Here is a 16,451-nt window from a genome sequence, read left to right on the forward strand (position 1 = left end):
AAGGACGATCCGCCTTGCGCTGTGCGCATGCGTGCTGCGCGCAACACGCACCCGCCTGTCTTCAGCGCATGCGCATTGATCCCAGCGGCGAGTCCTGCCTGCCGCCGCGTCTGCGCAGTGAGGGGCGCTCAACTTCCGCCTCCTGCGGCGCTACCCTGCCCACTTCCGGGAGCGCTGGGCTCCGCGGAGCGCACGGCGGAGGGGCACGGTGGCGCCCGCGGTGGCCCGGCGGGGGGGGGCTCGGCCCCGGCTCGGCCCAACGCGCCGCCGGCACGGCGCCAATCACGGCTCCGAGGGCAGCAGGGCCGCCGCCCTGAGGTAAATGCATCCCCGGTGCTCTCCTTCTCTCTCCTTCTCAGCCGTCGGGGAACCGGTTCCCGTCGGGTTACCGAACGGAGCTCGGGCGATGGACGAGGCGGGGTGAGACCGAGAGCTGTGAGAGTCCTGAGAGCTTCTGGAGAGGATCTGGTGCTGAGTTACGCTGCGAAGACGTAATTGGGTTGAATTCAATGAGCTCCTTGGGGCTAAAAGACTGATAGCGATTTCTGTCTCTTTAAAATCCACTTGCTTTTTCTCTAAGTTAATACGTTTTGTGCCGTGTTTTTCTCACGAATTTCCTGTTTTTGCCTTTGATGAGGGCGTAGAACTCTAGGGGAGCAAATGTTTTGCATGCTGCAGTGGTCAAAAGGCCAAAGAACGGTTTGAACAGTTTGTTTTTATCTGATATGGAGAAAAAAAAAAAGGTTTTAACGCTCTTAATCCATACTGATAATTACCAGTGGAAATATTTCAGCTCTGATCTGTGACATTGCTTGGAACCTTGAAGGGAAAATCACATGTGGATAGGGATATAACTGGTGGAAAACTGTATTGCTAGCCTGAGATTGCAGCACAGTCAGCGATGGTGATATGCAAACTGTCTTCAAATGAATGTAAGGTTATTGCATAATTTGACAAATGGAAAGGTTGCAACAAAAAAAAATTGTGCTCTCAAGTAGAAAGTGACATCCGTTTGTCATTGACAAAAGAGCAAAGCTTCCAGCTTCCACGCAACAATGCTGGTAGTTGTTTAAGCTTTCTAGTGTCTAATCTCAATTTGAGTTTGTGGCCCTGCTCCAAAGTAGGTAAGCTATAAAGGTTGGCCATTACTCATGTAAATTGTGCTTGTGTCCGTCCTTGGGTGAAGGACAGGGGTTGTTCTCGAGTCCAGAAGTGTTTTGTCCTTGTTCTTGTAGGCCAATGAACTCATGGTAAGTTGGTTGCTGTATTTCTTTGCTGAGCACTTAAGTCTTGTGGAATGTATTCTCTTCCACATCTATAGAGGAAAAAAGCTGTTTTCAAAAAGAAAAGACACCTTGCTGAGCATCTCAGGTGTTGCTCAGAGTTTTGGTGCACATGGGAAAGTGACTTAATATCGCAGCTCTAATCAGATTTATTGCTGATGAGCAAAGGGCTTTAATTCATCGTATAGATGCACGTTCTGAAGGCTTCCAGGGTTTTTCTTGTATTTTGCATAACTTGTGTTGCCCGGAACTCACATTTCTGGGTTTTGGGGATGTTTATAAAGAGTAATTAGATGATTGGCTTCCCAGTAAAACATCCATACGTGTGCTTTTATTGCTTCTGTGTTTCCCTTTTATTTCTGAGAAGCACGTTGCCTTTTCAGAGCTGAAAACGGAAACCTCCACTTTTTTTTTTTTGCGTCCTTCTACTTGCTGTGTAAGACAGGCATAAGGAGAAGTGACTTTAAACTTCACTGTTAAATACATACTTAATGAGGATCATCTCTTGAATTTGCTGCCAGTTCTGCATGCAAACAGCATCACATTTGTTGTATGTTTCCACTGTAAATTGTCAGCTTGTGCCTGTAGTAGAGGATATGTTGTTTAGTACAAGAAAGGGCAGCAAAGCATAAACGAGGCATTCATGAGACAAATATGGTATAAACCATGTAAAAGAAGGATTTTAGAGAGATGGTCAGCTTTGTCTCTGAGGGGATGGGACAGAATTGGGTTGTAGTTGATGGTTGTTGGACTGATTCAGAGTTGATGTGTAGTAGGACTGTTGCTTGGGCTGAGGAAAGTGTTTTCCATACAGTTACTGCTTGATGGAGTTACTAGAGCAGTTTTATTTGTTTGTTCTGAGGTTGTTTGCTAGTTCAGTTGCTGAGAGAAGTCGTAACAAGCCATAGTTTACTTATTAAATGGCTTTTTAGTTTGGATTGCATGCATCTGCAATGAAAAGCTAGTCTCCCAGATTGGGCATGGGTATGTTTAGTGGTTATCTGGTGGATGTCAATCAGCAACAAATGGTCCGAATTGCCTGTGATAATGGGCACAATGGTACGGTTGCCCATTTGGTGTGCTTTTAAATTTTGCAGTTTTTGAAGTTAATGTTTAAACTGCCATTCTGTGATTTTGATTTGCCACCAACGCTGTGTTTCCTATGCAGGATTTGAATCGATCCTATGTAAGCGCTGCTTATGTAAGTGTGTGATACCTGATAGCATCCCTACAACTTCTGACTTACCAGCATTTAGTCAGCAAAGCTGAAGGAAAAGAGTTCTCTCTACTGCACTGTCACTGAAATAGGAGGAATCTAAAGAGCTGTGCAGCTATAAAGTGACCCCAAAACATTTAAGTTCTGACAGCTGATGGATTTTAGACCTGCATATCAATTCTTACCTGTATATCAGTGAAAGAAGTTGTTGGTGTTTTGTTTTGTTTTCATTTCTAGGCCAATAAAGAACTTTCTTCTTCAGAAAAATAACAATGAGAAAGGACTGGAGTTGACTTCAGAGTGCTCTTTTTTCTTATTTCTTGGACAGCTGAGGGGCTTCCCAATGCAATAGTAGTATGGTATCATTCATCTTTCTGAAGCCCGTGGTAACCTTATTCCAGTAAGCCTACAGATGGGAGATTTGCTGTTGCAGTGGCTCCTCTTTAGCCCCACTGGAACACTGCAAGCATTTCAGGCACAGTCATTTTACAGGACCATCTATCCACTGGTTTTGACTTTTTAACATAACTTCAGTTTTTCTTCATATTTCCCCATGCTTTCTAAGCAGCCTGCTTGTCACTTCTTCATACCCTTTTATTCCAATAAAGTGCCTGCTGTTTGTGCCTGCATTTAGTTAACAATGAGATGTAGGTCAGATAAGACATACTCAACCTGAGAATTTCAAATAACACCTAACAGTGGAACTGCATTAGATTAGATTTAATACAATCACCTGTGTAAAGGGATTATGTTTTGCATGAAATGTTGAATGATCCAATGTTATCTTCCAGTGCCAGATACATGAAAAAGGCCAAATTAAAAACCCTTGTTTGAAAATATTAGGTTTAAAGCATTTTGCTTTGTCCTGGATGTTTGTACTTCAGCTGTTCCACAGAGACACAGTGTAATGGGGGACAGACACAGTTGATAGGGACAAACAGTGCAGTGAATAAATCAGCCACCTACAGGAAAGCTGTGAGTGCCTTGGTGGGGATGCATGGCACTTGATAAGGTGTCAGTGCTTTTCAACTGTTGATCCTTCTCTCCTTGAAGGGACCAAGACAGGGAGTAATGGGGCAGGTAGCTATAGAGGAGTAGCAAAGATGGCCAGGGAGGGAGGAGTCACATCAGAACGACTGTATCTTTTGTTCTTGCAAAAGCTGAACTGTGATGGCACTTCCACGTAAAGCAAGAACAGGAGATGCTGCAAGAAACACATATCACACACAGCTGCAGTGAGGATTTGGGAACTGACCAAATGAATCATGTCCCTGTCTTGTCATTGAGTTCTCTGTTCATAATTTCAAATGATTCGTCTGACTTCAATATTTTACCTGCAGAGGCTTAACATGTCTTCTTCTATTGCTTGTCATCTTCAACTCAGGGAATGGGTGGGTGATGCTGCAAACTAACGTGATGTACTCAGCCTTTCTTTGCTTTGTGAGCTCCTACTTCCTCAAAATGCCACATCAGTGACAACTTAATGATCCTAGTTTTCACAACATTGTGAAACCTTGTTTAACAAGCGTATAAAAGGTTATTCATAAAGCAAAACAGAATTCAGTAGCTTTGCTCAGTTATATGTGCATTAAGAAGAATATTCATTACCTTTTAGGCTTCTATAGATGATACAATTTTGTTTAAATAAGGCACGAGTCTTCTCGTTTCCAGAGGAAGTCTGTCTTGATATAACTTCCCTTGTTCCAAATGCCATGTGGTGATTCATAGAATGGCTTGGGTTGAAAAGGACCACAATGCTGATCCAGTTCCAACCCCCTGCTATGAGCAGGGTCACCAACCAGCAGACCAGGCTGCCCGGAGCCACATCCAGCCTGGCCTTGAATGCCTGCAGGGATGGGGCATCCACAGCCTCCTTGGGCAACCTGTTCCAGTGCCTCACCACCCTCTGGGTGAAAAACTTCCTCCTAATATCCAACCTAAACCTCCCCTGTCTCAGTTTAAAACCATTCCCCCTTGTCCTGTCACTGCCCACCCTCATAAACAGCCATTCCCCTTCCTGTTACATGCTCCCTTCACATACTGGAAGACATTTCCAGAATGGAAGCCTTTCAAGCTTTGAAGTACCTGATTTTCTAAATAAAATGTGTTCCCATTCGTTATGAAAATGGTTATGAAACTTCTAGGCTGTTTAGAAGAAATGCTCTCGCTTCACACAGTCTGTCTTTAGCTTGTTACATCCCAAGGAAAAGGAAGGAACATGATCAAAGTTGGTGAAACATTTGTATTGTGAAATAAGACGTGATTAGAACAGCTCATGCTAGAGTTTGAGTTCTTATACTCACTTCTGCATTGTAATAACATAATATATTTGAAATTTCAGAACTTTCTCAGTGCATGTTTCCATTGGCAGAATTGTGGAGCATTTTCTTTTATCTACAGATTCTAGAAAGAGTAGTTTCTTTATTTTAAATTGTCCCTGTTTGGATTAATGATTAGTTTGAAAACATTTGCTCCTAGCTTATGTTAGAATTACAGAACAAGATGGATGCAGTGTTAATTGAAACACTGCCTAGAGGTTTTTAGAGTGATCTTTATGACAACTTAAAAAGTCTAAAAGGCTTTTATCCCCTTTGGTCAGAAGTTTGCTTGCTGAAATTACATGCAGCATACTCCTATGGTAGTACATTGTTTCTACTTAACATTTTCCTGATAAAGCAAAAGTGATTTACTAATCAGTTTTGTGGTGATGTCTTTTCAGATTTCATCAGATATGACTATGAATATCCTGGTGTAGCCCAAAGGAAGGACATGATGTCAGAATAACATACAGAACAATTGTGAGGTATGTGATTTATTTTTTTTTTTCTTTTTTAATTTCGATTTTTCCTGTTGTGTTAAAAATGTTTTGGGTGTTTTTTAAACAATTAAACAAATTGAAGATAGCAATCTCATGCCATTCTGTTTGCGTGCTGGAGTAGTTGTTTGCAGAATTAAGCTAAAATCCACATATGTCAGGGAGTATGCAGTACTGACTTATTTCTTTTCAGAATCTTGATGTCCTGATTTATGGTGATAACTTGTTGGTCTGAGCAGCTGAAAACTTGCCTTGATTGAAAAATAATTGCACATTTCTACTCGGAGATACTGCATCCCCTCTGGATGGAATTCCACATTTGTGTTCTGTTTGAAGCTTCAGAACTGGAAGCTTGATTGTTTTGCTTCATTGACTCCTTTCAAATAATTGGAAACATCTATGCAGCAAGGAGATCTTGGAGGAGCACCTATTTTAAATGTTACTTTGGAATCTCTGCGCTGTAATCTGCGTATACTGCTTTCATTTCTGGTCTTTGAGATGATTCCTGCCTTTTTCTAACCATTAAAGTTTAAGGGCCAGAAGGATTTGTTAAGCAGAATGTGTTTATCATTCATGATTCCTGGTAGATGGGACTGTGAGATTTTTGAAGGTTCTTAACACATAGAGCTTCATTTGAAAACTGTCTCCAGTGTGAGACTTTTCACTTGGTGCTGGTTGCTTTCACCCTTTGAGGCTATATTCAGAGTCTTGGGATATAACCCAAAGTCTCATATAGACTACCTTTATAACAGAGAAAAACCTGAGACTTCTTCATAGCTGTCACCAATCAATATAATGCTTTCACAGCTCTCTTTGATATGGGCTTTAATAGCATGAATCAATATAATTTTTGGAACACAGTATACTTCAAGGTAAGAGCCCAATCTTAATGTTTAAGCTTTAATTTGTCTCTGGTTGTTGACAGCACTTCTGTGCTGCCGTTGTGTGTTTTTGCTGCCTAGAGATGTTTGAAAAATAACTGTTTTCATGAAATCTGATACAGTTTTGAATCTTGTTTTTGTTTCACATTGGAACAACAACAAAGCCTTAAAAGCATTCTGATGAAATTAAATTAATAAATGTGTTCTGTGAAAATCTGGTTTGTGCAATCCGTTGCTGTGCTAATTTAACCGCTGCCATTTGCTTCCCTTAGGTCTGGTCTGATCTGAGATGCTTTTCTCAGTTATCCAATCTGATTTATTATTTTTGGTTGCATTTTTGTTGTGTGGTTATGCTTTTGTGGGTGTTTTCTTGTTGGTTTTTTAAATTTTAAATACAATTGCACTTCTGTCAACAAATCTAGTTGCTTTTGAACTTGCTCTGCTTTTTGTTAACGGTGTTCTGGAGCACTGGTATTTCTATTCTACTTTTCTCTGAAGTTATGAAGCAGTACAAAAGCTCTGAAGGCAAATGTCATAGTTAGTAATTTTCTGAGAGACATAAACTGTAATCTGATGAAGAGTTTGCCATTTGGAATGATTAGGGCTAAAAGAAAGAGGTTACATTTTAACAGAAAGAGATGAGTAGTTTACAGGCATAGCAAGGTGGAATTAAGGTTGTTCTGAAATCCATTCATCAAGCATCAAATTAACGTGATAAAAATAAGTTGCAGAATTAGAACACTAATGAAGTAGCTTACAAAATTATTGCTGAAACTTTGTAAATTAGTGTCTCATAGAAACATTTCGTCCTTATGCAGTCATACAACTGTTAAGTTTTGATCATGCAATCCCATTCATTGTTTTGAAGCTGAATGTGTTTTATTTTACAGAAATGGAAAAGGAGAGCACCCCCATTTCTGGTTTCCTGATGTGTAGTAATGGTTATCTTTGCTTCCTGCAGGGCAAGTCCAGAGAACCATGCAGTCATCGGGGCACAGATTCCGTGATGTTGAGCACCACCCACTTCTTGCTGAAAATGACAGCTATGATTCCTCTTCCTCAGAGGCCGACATGGCAGAGAGGGTTTGGTTCATCCGAGATGGCTGTGGTATGGTCTGTGCTATAATGACGTGGCTTCTGGTTGTCTATGCAGACTTCGTAGTGACTTTTGTCATGCTGCTGCCTTCCAAAGACTTTTGGTACTCTGTGATCAACGGTGTTCTCTTTAACTGCTTGGCAGTGCTAGCTTTGTCATCACATCTGAGAACCATGCTAACCGATCCAGTAAGTATGCAATTGCTCCTTGGTGTTGGAGTATTCTTTCATATCACTCATCAGCAGCAGAGAAATTTGGTATTTGTTCCCTCTTAGTAAGGAAAAAATAATGTTAGGCCCAAACTCCTCGAGTTGGAGGGACTGTAACTATGCTTTGCCTGTTTTTATGTGAATGAAACCACAAATAAGCTTTGACTTGAGCTGCAGGCAGTATAAGACACATTATAAGGCAGAGGTAGGCTCATGAGAATTACAGTTCATTTGTTAAATATTAACCCATTGTGAAGAAGCTGGTAAATCCTCAGTCTTTTTTTTTTTTTTTTTTTTTTTTTTCCCCCTTTTTTTTTCTCTACATTTTTTTTCAAAGCTTTATAAAAGGTGTAGATATATCTTATTGTACCAGTTGAAATATGTCTTCCATTTATGGCAAGTGGAAAAAGTTCAGAGGTAGGCATGCTGAAAAACCTCAGTCACATACTCATCATTCATGCATTACCTCTTGTAGATATTTAGAGTCAGTGGAAGGAAAGTGTGAGTTTAACCTCCCTGCTGTTGTGACAATAGCTGTGAGAGGTCCTAAAACTATTCACTTTTAGGACTTTTAGTTTAGGAATTCAAGAGATTAAATTGTTTATTTTGTGCTTAGATCTGTTACTTCTAGGAAATATATCTGTTGGAAGAGGGATGAGGGGAGGGAAAACTATTTTCTCTAGGATTTTGAAACAATTTATGGAATAGTTGATTAAAATGTTATGACCTCTCCAGACTGACAGCTAATAAAGTTTAAGGACGGGTTACTTCAAAATATGCACTGGTAAAACTGTGTCTCTTTCTATACCTGTGTTGCTCTCACTGCAACAGAGATGAGTCACTCTCTTTTTTCTTATTCACTCCTCTCCTCCCCTCTCTTAGCATGGAAGACATGACTGTGTGATAGAAGATTGAAGGAAATAGGAATATATCACTTCTAAACTTATGTGAACTACAACATCCTGTCAGAGCTGTATTTTTTTTTAATTGTAAGGAGTTAGCAACAGTCTGAGCGTGGAAAAGATATAAGTAGAGTGGTTTTTGTCATCAGAATGTTAAGGGAATGATCTGAAGATGCTGTGGTTAGGTACAGATGAGTAGGTGAATTTGTGAGATGTTCTATAAGCCTAGAGTCACCTGGAACAAGATAAATTTGTGCATTCAGGAGTAACGTCTGTCTTTTAGATAGTTCTCCATTTTTACTGTGAAGTGCTATCATACGTTAAATGTGAATGTTTAAGGTAATATATATTGCAAAAAAAACCACTTCAGCAATACAGGATGGTCTTTAAGAAGCTCTCTTCCAGTTTGTGCCTCTTCAAAGACTAGCTGGTTCAAGTTTAAAGCACCATTTAGCCAAAGAGCTCTGTGGCGCTGCAGAGCTTATCTGGGGCAGGACTTGAACTGTCTCTCAAACAGCATAAATGCAAGATTGTTGTCCATTGCCTCTGATACTGTTACTGGAAGAAGCAATCCTGCCAGTTCCTCACAGTTCATCATTGCCCTTTGTGTCAGAACAGCTGCAAATGGAGCCTTTTGATGAACAATTTAAAAAACTAATCAATTGAAACATGGTTTCTTTTCCTGGTGGTTTGTTTTTCTTCTGAATTGGTTCTTTCAGCCGTCTGCCGTGAAGGTCTTTCACAGGAGCAACAGGCAGAAGGAAGTGCTGGGTACAAAATGGAGAAGCTGATGGTGGTTATACTGGAGGTGTGCAAGCTAAAAGCTTGGGTGTCAAGGGAGAATACTTGTTTACATGGAATGGGTAGCAAAAGCTTGGAACTGGAGAGTTGAAATAAAAGCTTTCAAGTAGTTGCTGACTTTATGGCTTTTGTGGATGGTTTGGCCTAACAATAGAATGTCACGTTTATGTGAAAGCATATTTCTTTTTAGTGCCAAACTTGGAGTAACTCGTAAGCAAATATTGTACCTGTAGTGCCCACATCTGCATGTAATGGTGTGTCTTCCTCATCATTCTATTTAAGCAACAACAGATTCTGGCAGGAGTATGCCAGTACTTGGCTATAGCTGTGTCTTGCTGAAATGAAATAGATCTTGAGGTCATGCGTTGGTAGCTTGCTGATTTGAAGTGGCTCTGGCTTATGGCAGATTAACTTCAAGTAAATGTATTTATTTCAGCAATTATCCTGAGATTACTGGTATGGAGTCTATAAAATGTATTATTAAACACTTTCATACCATTTAAGCAGCTTTTTCTGTTTTAATTGAAATGATTTCAGGGGGCTGTACCCAAAGGAAACGCCACTAAAGAGTACATGGATAATTTGCAACTAAAACCAGGAGAAGTGATCTACAAATGTCCGAAGTGCTGTAGTATCAAACCTGAACGTGCACACCATTGCAGGTATGCCCTGGTTTGGTTTATTTTTTAAAGCAGTTATTCATGGTATGTCTTCCTGATTTATATATCAGTTTTTCCCCACAGATATTTTTGATATTCAAGAAAGTTTTCAGAGACTTATACATTGCAGAGTGTCTTATACTGTAGCGTGAGCGTGGATGAGGGGAAGGAAGCAAGAGATGCTGTTAAAATCTGTTTTCCTATGCATCACTCTAATTATTATGCCACATGTTAGTAATGGGGGACAAAGGCAAGAATCTCAAGGAATTTTTCAGATAGAAACTAATGAAATAAGTGACCTCTTCAATCTTAAATCAAGAAAACACTGTTAGATTTTGTAGTGCTTCACTTGTGATTACATCTAAATTGGTTCCTTATTTTCTCAAAGTTTTATGAATAGTCAGTTAAATGTGTTTCTGTTTGTTGAAGATTCATTTTAATTACGATCAAAGTGATGGCAATTTGAACTTACAGGGCTATACATGGGATAACAAATATGCACATTGTTGATCAACTCTCAGTCTTCTGAATTTTCAGACAGTATAAATGTGCATTTCTGATATTTATTGTGCAAGTTGAATTAGATAGGCCTGCATAATTAGGGCTCACATAAATATGTAAATGTTTCTGGTGTCTCTTTCTAGGTGCGAAGAGTATATGTATTGAATTCTATGGTATATCAAGCCTTCAAAAGAACAGAAGTCTTGTCAGGACACTTTACATGTTCTGTAAATGTGTGGTTTCTAAATTAAGTGTCTCACTGTGTGTTGCATATCTTTGTGAAAGTTACAGCTGAAAAGCTATTTCCATTATAAATACTCTGCTTTGGCACTGAAATCTTGCTCTCATCTCAGCTGTGAGTGGGTTTTTGTATCTGGAATGCGAGGGGAAAAGTGTCATATATAAATAGCCTTGTATAGAATTATCTTTCGGTTGATTTCTCTTTGTTTCAGGTTAGTTGTGGCATGGATGCAGACACCAGGCATGGCTTCATGTGCAGTGAGTTTGATTCTGGCTGGCAGTATTAGCTCCAGCAGAGCGTTACATGAACACAGCTGTGCTGTTAGCTGGGCAGGCTTGGGGGTGGAAGCAATGCAGCTGCTTTCTTGTGCTAGAATATAAACTGTTATCCTATGGAGAGCCAGAACAGCTTTGTGCCATCTGTTCAGGTTGTGTTGTGTTCATGGGATGCAGCAAAGGGATACCCAGAGGCTCTGCTGAGTGTAGGTTGGATCTTGTTAATTTGCTCGTGGCAGATTTAGGCTGGCTCCTACAGACTAGGTATCTCTGTAAAGTGTTTCCCACATCTTCAATCTCTGTAGGATTTTCTAATTTGGAAAATGAAGACATTTTATGTTGAAATCTGCATATGAACAAAGAAGCTGGAGAATTGAGGAGCCCAGAGCCCATGCAGTTGTGTAACTCTGCATAGGCACTGCTTGAATGGTGGATCAACAGCCGTGGGGGTTACAGATGAAGCTGTAAAGCTGCTGGGTTACATCTGGGCGTCCTCCTTCAGACACAGCAGTGTTGGCTGTTCCAGTAGCCTGGGATCCCAGATGAGGCAATGCTGATGGAATAATTAGTGTTCTACATGGGCAGGCTGGTCCAGTAGAAATTGTCCCTTCCAACCCATGTCATTCTACGATTGTGTGACCTTGTGATTTTATTTATTTATTTATTTTACTTTTCTATGCTTTGGTAAGATCCTTTGTGAGATGTTCTGCATTCTGAAAGGGAAAAGTTGAACCTGAAAGTGTTTTGTGAGCCTGCTGTTACGCTTTTCTCAGCAGTTGGAAACTAGTTTAACTGTCTGTCTTTGTGTTGGCCATATAGTGCTACTAGAAGTTTGTTAACTTGTCATAAGTAGAAAACAAAGAGTTGGGTGTTGTTTTCCTGCAGTTTTCTGAATGTTTAATATATGTTGTATGGACAGGTAAATGGGCTGGAAAACCCCCTATTAGAATCTGCTTCTTTGCCATAGATTTAACACTGCAAAAGTGTTCCAAATAGGAAACAAAGAAGTTGGTTTGATTATACTGCCAGCTTCTTATTGACTTACAAACCCTTCTGAGTATATTAAGAAGATGGTCTTGTCCCAAGTAGTCAAATTGGCAACTTGCTGGTAAAAGAGAGTTGAAAAGGCAGATTGAAGTCAGTTCCTATTGAGAAACAGTTGCACTCAAAGCCACAGTGCAGATTTTGAGTAGTAAATTGTTAACAGAAGAGACTCTTATGATGTAGTTATGAAAATTGTTGTGCAATGCTGCAGAAGTTCTTTTGAGGAAGAAAAATAATTTCATAGTACTGTTAGTGATGGGAAAACAAACAAGAAACCTCTATTTACAACTTGGATATCTGGCCTCCATAAAACACTTGAAACCAAGATTTTACTGAGCAGTTAACACTTTAAGCATAAGGAGGAGGCTATGCTGAGTGAATGCTGTATTGTTTCTGCAGAAGCACAGCTGTTATTTCCACCCTGTTCTGAGTGCCTGCTTTTCTGTGTGGAGAGCTGATACTCGGAATCAAGTCACTGAGGTGGTTGCTTCAGCTTTTCTGTGAATTTCTGTTATCCAGGCCAATTTCTGTTAAGCTTCTAGCTGTGTCTTCCTGAACGTTATCCTTGACATTCGAAACTGTAATTGCATCTGCAATTGCCTGAGTGCATTCAGCAGGCTGGAGAAGACTTTCCTTTGCAGCTTCTTAATGCCTTGCTGCTCCTTTCGCCCTCATGCAGGCATCAGGGTTCATGCACAGTGAAATGACCCAGATTGCAGCAAATGGGGAGGTTTCCTTGAACTCTTGCTTGCATGTATGTCAGTGCTGGGACCAGGGAAGTAACAGCATACAAATGGCTGGGGTGGGAGGAAAGCTGTGCCACTGCTTTCAGCATCGCAGTTTGATGGCAGGAAGCATTTGTTGAATGGCGGTGTTAAATTAGAAATGAAGGCGGGCTTCCAAGCATCTGATGTCTTGGGGGAGCTGAGTAGGCTTGTGAGAAATACTGAATGAGCAAAAGTGATTCCTGCCCACTTCCCATCCTTTGGTTGCCGTGATTTGAATCCAGATACAATTTTACTCAGTCCTTCACCTTAACAGTCTTAGAGTGGCAGTGTATTTTCTGTGTCCCGGGAGAAGACTTGCATGGTCATGGTGATGAGCATTAGCTCATCTTTCCCTCACAGCTCAAGAATTAACAGGAGGCTGAACATAAAGGCTCTTGCTCTGGAAGGAAAATCTTTTGCAGAGCCTTCTGAACATCTTGTCATGAATCATACCTGTTTTCTTCTGAGCTGTGTTTCCTTATGGTAGTGTTCTTGTGTGAGAATGGCACTGTTTGAACAGTGATTTTCATCAAAGGAGTTGTCACGGATAAGACAAGAAGCAGTGGGAATGTAGGGGTGGGTCGTGGCAGCTCAGAGCAAAGGGAACTTCAGAGGGTCTGTGTGAGATTTGGGATCCGTTCCTGTTACCAGCGTGGAAGTGTGTTCTCCTTCTTCCTCAATGACTTTGTAGTCATCCATATGCAATGATTTAAAAATTACTTTGTGCACGGGAAAGCTGCTTATTTTTTCCGACCTTCTCCACTCTAATAGTAATCTGACTTTATTCTGTGGCTTCTTGCTGAAGCATTCATAGATACTATGCATAACTAAGCAGGTGTTTTGAATAATAGTGCCTGAATTTGGGAGGCTTATTGAGCTCGATATTTGCTGAAATGAAAATGAGTAACATTGTGAGTGTTTTGCAGGAAAATGTGAAGCACTCTGAGTCTGTACCTATCTTAAGCTATTGATCTAGGGAAGAAGTTCAGCACATTTTCAGCTGTTCTGTATTTGTCTGCAGATGGGCATTGGGATACAAGAGAATTGAGCCCTTTGGTGCTGTTGGCCAGATGTAAAGTGAACTTTTGAAATATTTGACTTTCTCATTTTTCAGTTCATCACAAAAATTCATTTCAGTGCATCTTCTCCTGGCCACCGAGAACATTTATTTCTCTTTTAAAGCACAAGCTCTGGTTTCTCAACTAAAGTCTTGTTTTCTTTCCCCTAGCATTTGCAAACGATGTATTCGAAAGATGGATCACCACTGCCCTTGGGTGAATAACTGTGTGGGGGAGAAGAATCAGAGATTTTTTGTTTTGTTTACGGTAAGGGAAAATCAACAGCAGCTTGATTTTGGTACGAATCTACCTTCAGTGTTACTATTTTGATTGTGTTTGTAGAGAGTAATGGCTTAAGGGCAAAATTACTTCGTGATTTTTTTTTTGTTCCTTTTTTCCACCTATCCAAGTTATTCTCCAGGTATTTTCTGTCCATATTCATGTCAACCTGTTTTGTAAAGTGCTGTTATTTTAAGTCATCCCAATTTTGCTGTTTTACATAGCAATGATTTGATATTGAAATTGTGGTGTGAGTGATGGAGCTAATCATAAACATTCATCGTTGCCCATGTTTTTAGATTCAAGCTTAGAGTTTGTTTGTCCATCATTGCATTGAACTAAAATTGGAAATAGGAAAGTGTATTTGCTGTGGAGTGGTAAAGGCTGGCTGAAAACAGTGTCTGGTTTACTACCTGGCAGCAGTCAAAAGTAAGCACTCTCTCTCATTTCCAGATGTATATAGCCCTAATTTCAGCTCATGCGCTCATACTGTGTGGGTTTCAGTTTTTCTCCTGTGTCCGAGGGCAGTGGACTGGTAAGCAAACACTTAACTTTCACTAAGTTACTAAGGAAAAGTCATCACTTCCACTTACTTCAATCCCTTGTGTGACATGTTATGAGACTTTAGCCTTTTTCTGTGAGGTCTAAAAGATGTTCTCATGCCTGTTAAGTTTCTTACAATTGTGACATGTTTCGAGAATCCAACAGCTTTTATTGCTGTTTATTGAAGAGGAGATAACTTACTATGAACATGCTCTGTAGATGTATTCTTTTTCATAATTAAACGTGTTGTTTTCACAGAATGCAGTGACTTCTCTCCACCTGTAACTGTGATCCTGATGATCTTCTTGTGCCTTGAGGGTTTTCTGTTTCTCACTTTCACTGCAGTCATGTTTGGCACCCAAATCCACTCCATATGCAATGATGAAACGGTAAAGATTGCTATTTTTGTGTCCAGTAACAATTCCTCTAGAAAGATGTGGTTAAAGATAATCTGATTTACATGAAGGAGAACTCTCATTTTGTACAAAACCTGATATCTGAAATGAATCACAATTTTTAGTCTCACTCATAAAATTGAGAAACTACTTTGATTTATGCTTTCTAGCAGATGTTCTTGCATTGTTTCCTTTTCTGACATAAGTTTTATAGTTAGGTTTTCAATTATGTATGTTGCACAACTTCTGACATCAGTTTGGACTTCTCAACCTTCAGAAACTCCTGAAATGTCAGGAGAAATGACTGCTTTCCTCAGCTGTTTTGTTTTAATTCTTCACATTGCTTCTCTACTTTGATATATTTTGTTCAAATATAACCATCGTTTGGACATTTGATCCCCTTGGCCTCTGATTTGCAGTTTCAGGCCTTGGGAGGATATTTGATGCCAGATAATTGACTTGAAACATAAGGAATTTGAACATTGTGGCTATTTAGACTTTTCTCATCTGGGGCTGTTTAAAGAGTACTCCTGTATTAAAGGCCTTGGTGTGTTACAAAATGAAAAACAAATCAGTAAATATCTGGCTTTCATTAGTGGGAAACTAAGAAAACAAAATGCATTTGGGGAGAGTAAGCCTAGCTTCAGTAATTACAATACGAGCATCTTCTTGGGAGCCTCACTACTTGATGCCATTAAAAGAGTAAAGAACATTTGGTGGAGGTGTGTTGTGTGCAGATCTTCTAACTTCAGCATCAGCTTTTCTGCCCATTTTGTCTTTCAGTTTGGAGGGCTGGGAGAAAAGGTAGAAATAGTCCAGCCTGTCCTGTATGCATTGTATGTTTTGTAAGTCTTTCTCTGTCTACCTGCAGGGTTGAATCAGCTTTTCACATTTTGTTTGTGCTAAATAAATATCAGTAAGACACCAGTGAGCTCTCTATAAATTAAAGGAATGTGAAATCATCAGTTTGGGTAATGACTTGTAGACTTTGGACAGTGTGTCACTGCACATCTGTTTGCATACAGGAGATTGAAAGACTGAAGAGTGAAAAGCCAACGTGGGAGCGGAGACTGCGATGGGAAGGAATGAAATCTGTTTTTGGGGGTCAGCCTTCACTCCTGTGGATTAATCCTTTTGCAGGATTTAGGATCAGACAAATCCTACTGAGATCGAAGAAAGGAGGACCTGAATTTTCTGTTTAAGTCTAGTTATGCTGGAACTTGCAAGAATACTATATAATATTTATTTGGGGCCAGAAAAGGCTGTCTACATATAATCTGTGACCAGGTGAAACTGATACCAGACATTTGCTTGTAGCAAGCAGAGTTTTATACGTTTATCGTCACAGACATCTCATTAACTTTCAGAGACACAAACTGGATCTGTAATGGTCTTAACAGCAAGATAACATAGAAAAAAAGCACGTGGTCACACTAAAGAAGCCAAATGTTGTCATGCTACTGTAATTTATTTTTTGAGATTAATT

At 40.0% G+C, this 16,451-nt stretch overlaps 1 protein-coding gene across 1 annotated transcript; it reads left to right on the forward strand.

Annotated features, from left to right (window-relative positions):
* The first annotated feature begins 184 nt into the window (after window positions 1-184).
* ZDHHC7 (zinc finger DHHC-type palmitoyltransferase 7) lies at window positions 185-16,436 on the forward strand. Its single transcript, XM_048958566.1, has 8 exons — window positions 185-318; window positions 5,219-5,302; window positions 7,157-7,479; window positions 9,741-9,865; window positions 13,919-14,015; window positions 14,481-14,562; window positions 14,829-14,959; window positions 15,991-16,436. Exons 3-8 carry the CDS (start codon window positions 7,174-7,176, stop codon window positions 16,165-16,167), a joined length of 918 nt encoding a protein of 305 aa, XP_048814523.1. The 5' UTR covers window positions 185-318; window positions 5,219-5,302; window positions 7,157-7,173; the 3' UTR covers window positions 16,168-16,436.
* Window positions 16,437-16,451: the final 15 nt, after the last annotated feature.

This window comes from Lagopus muta, chromosome 12 (genome assembly GCF_023343835.1).
Source record: "Lagopus muta isolate bLagMut1 chromosome 12, bLagMut1 primary, whole genome shotgun sequence".
Lineage (NCBI taxonomy): Eukaryota > Metazoa > Chordata > Aves > Galliformes > Phasianidae > Lagopus > Lagopus muta.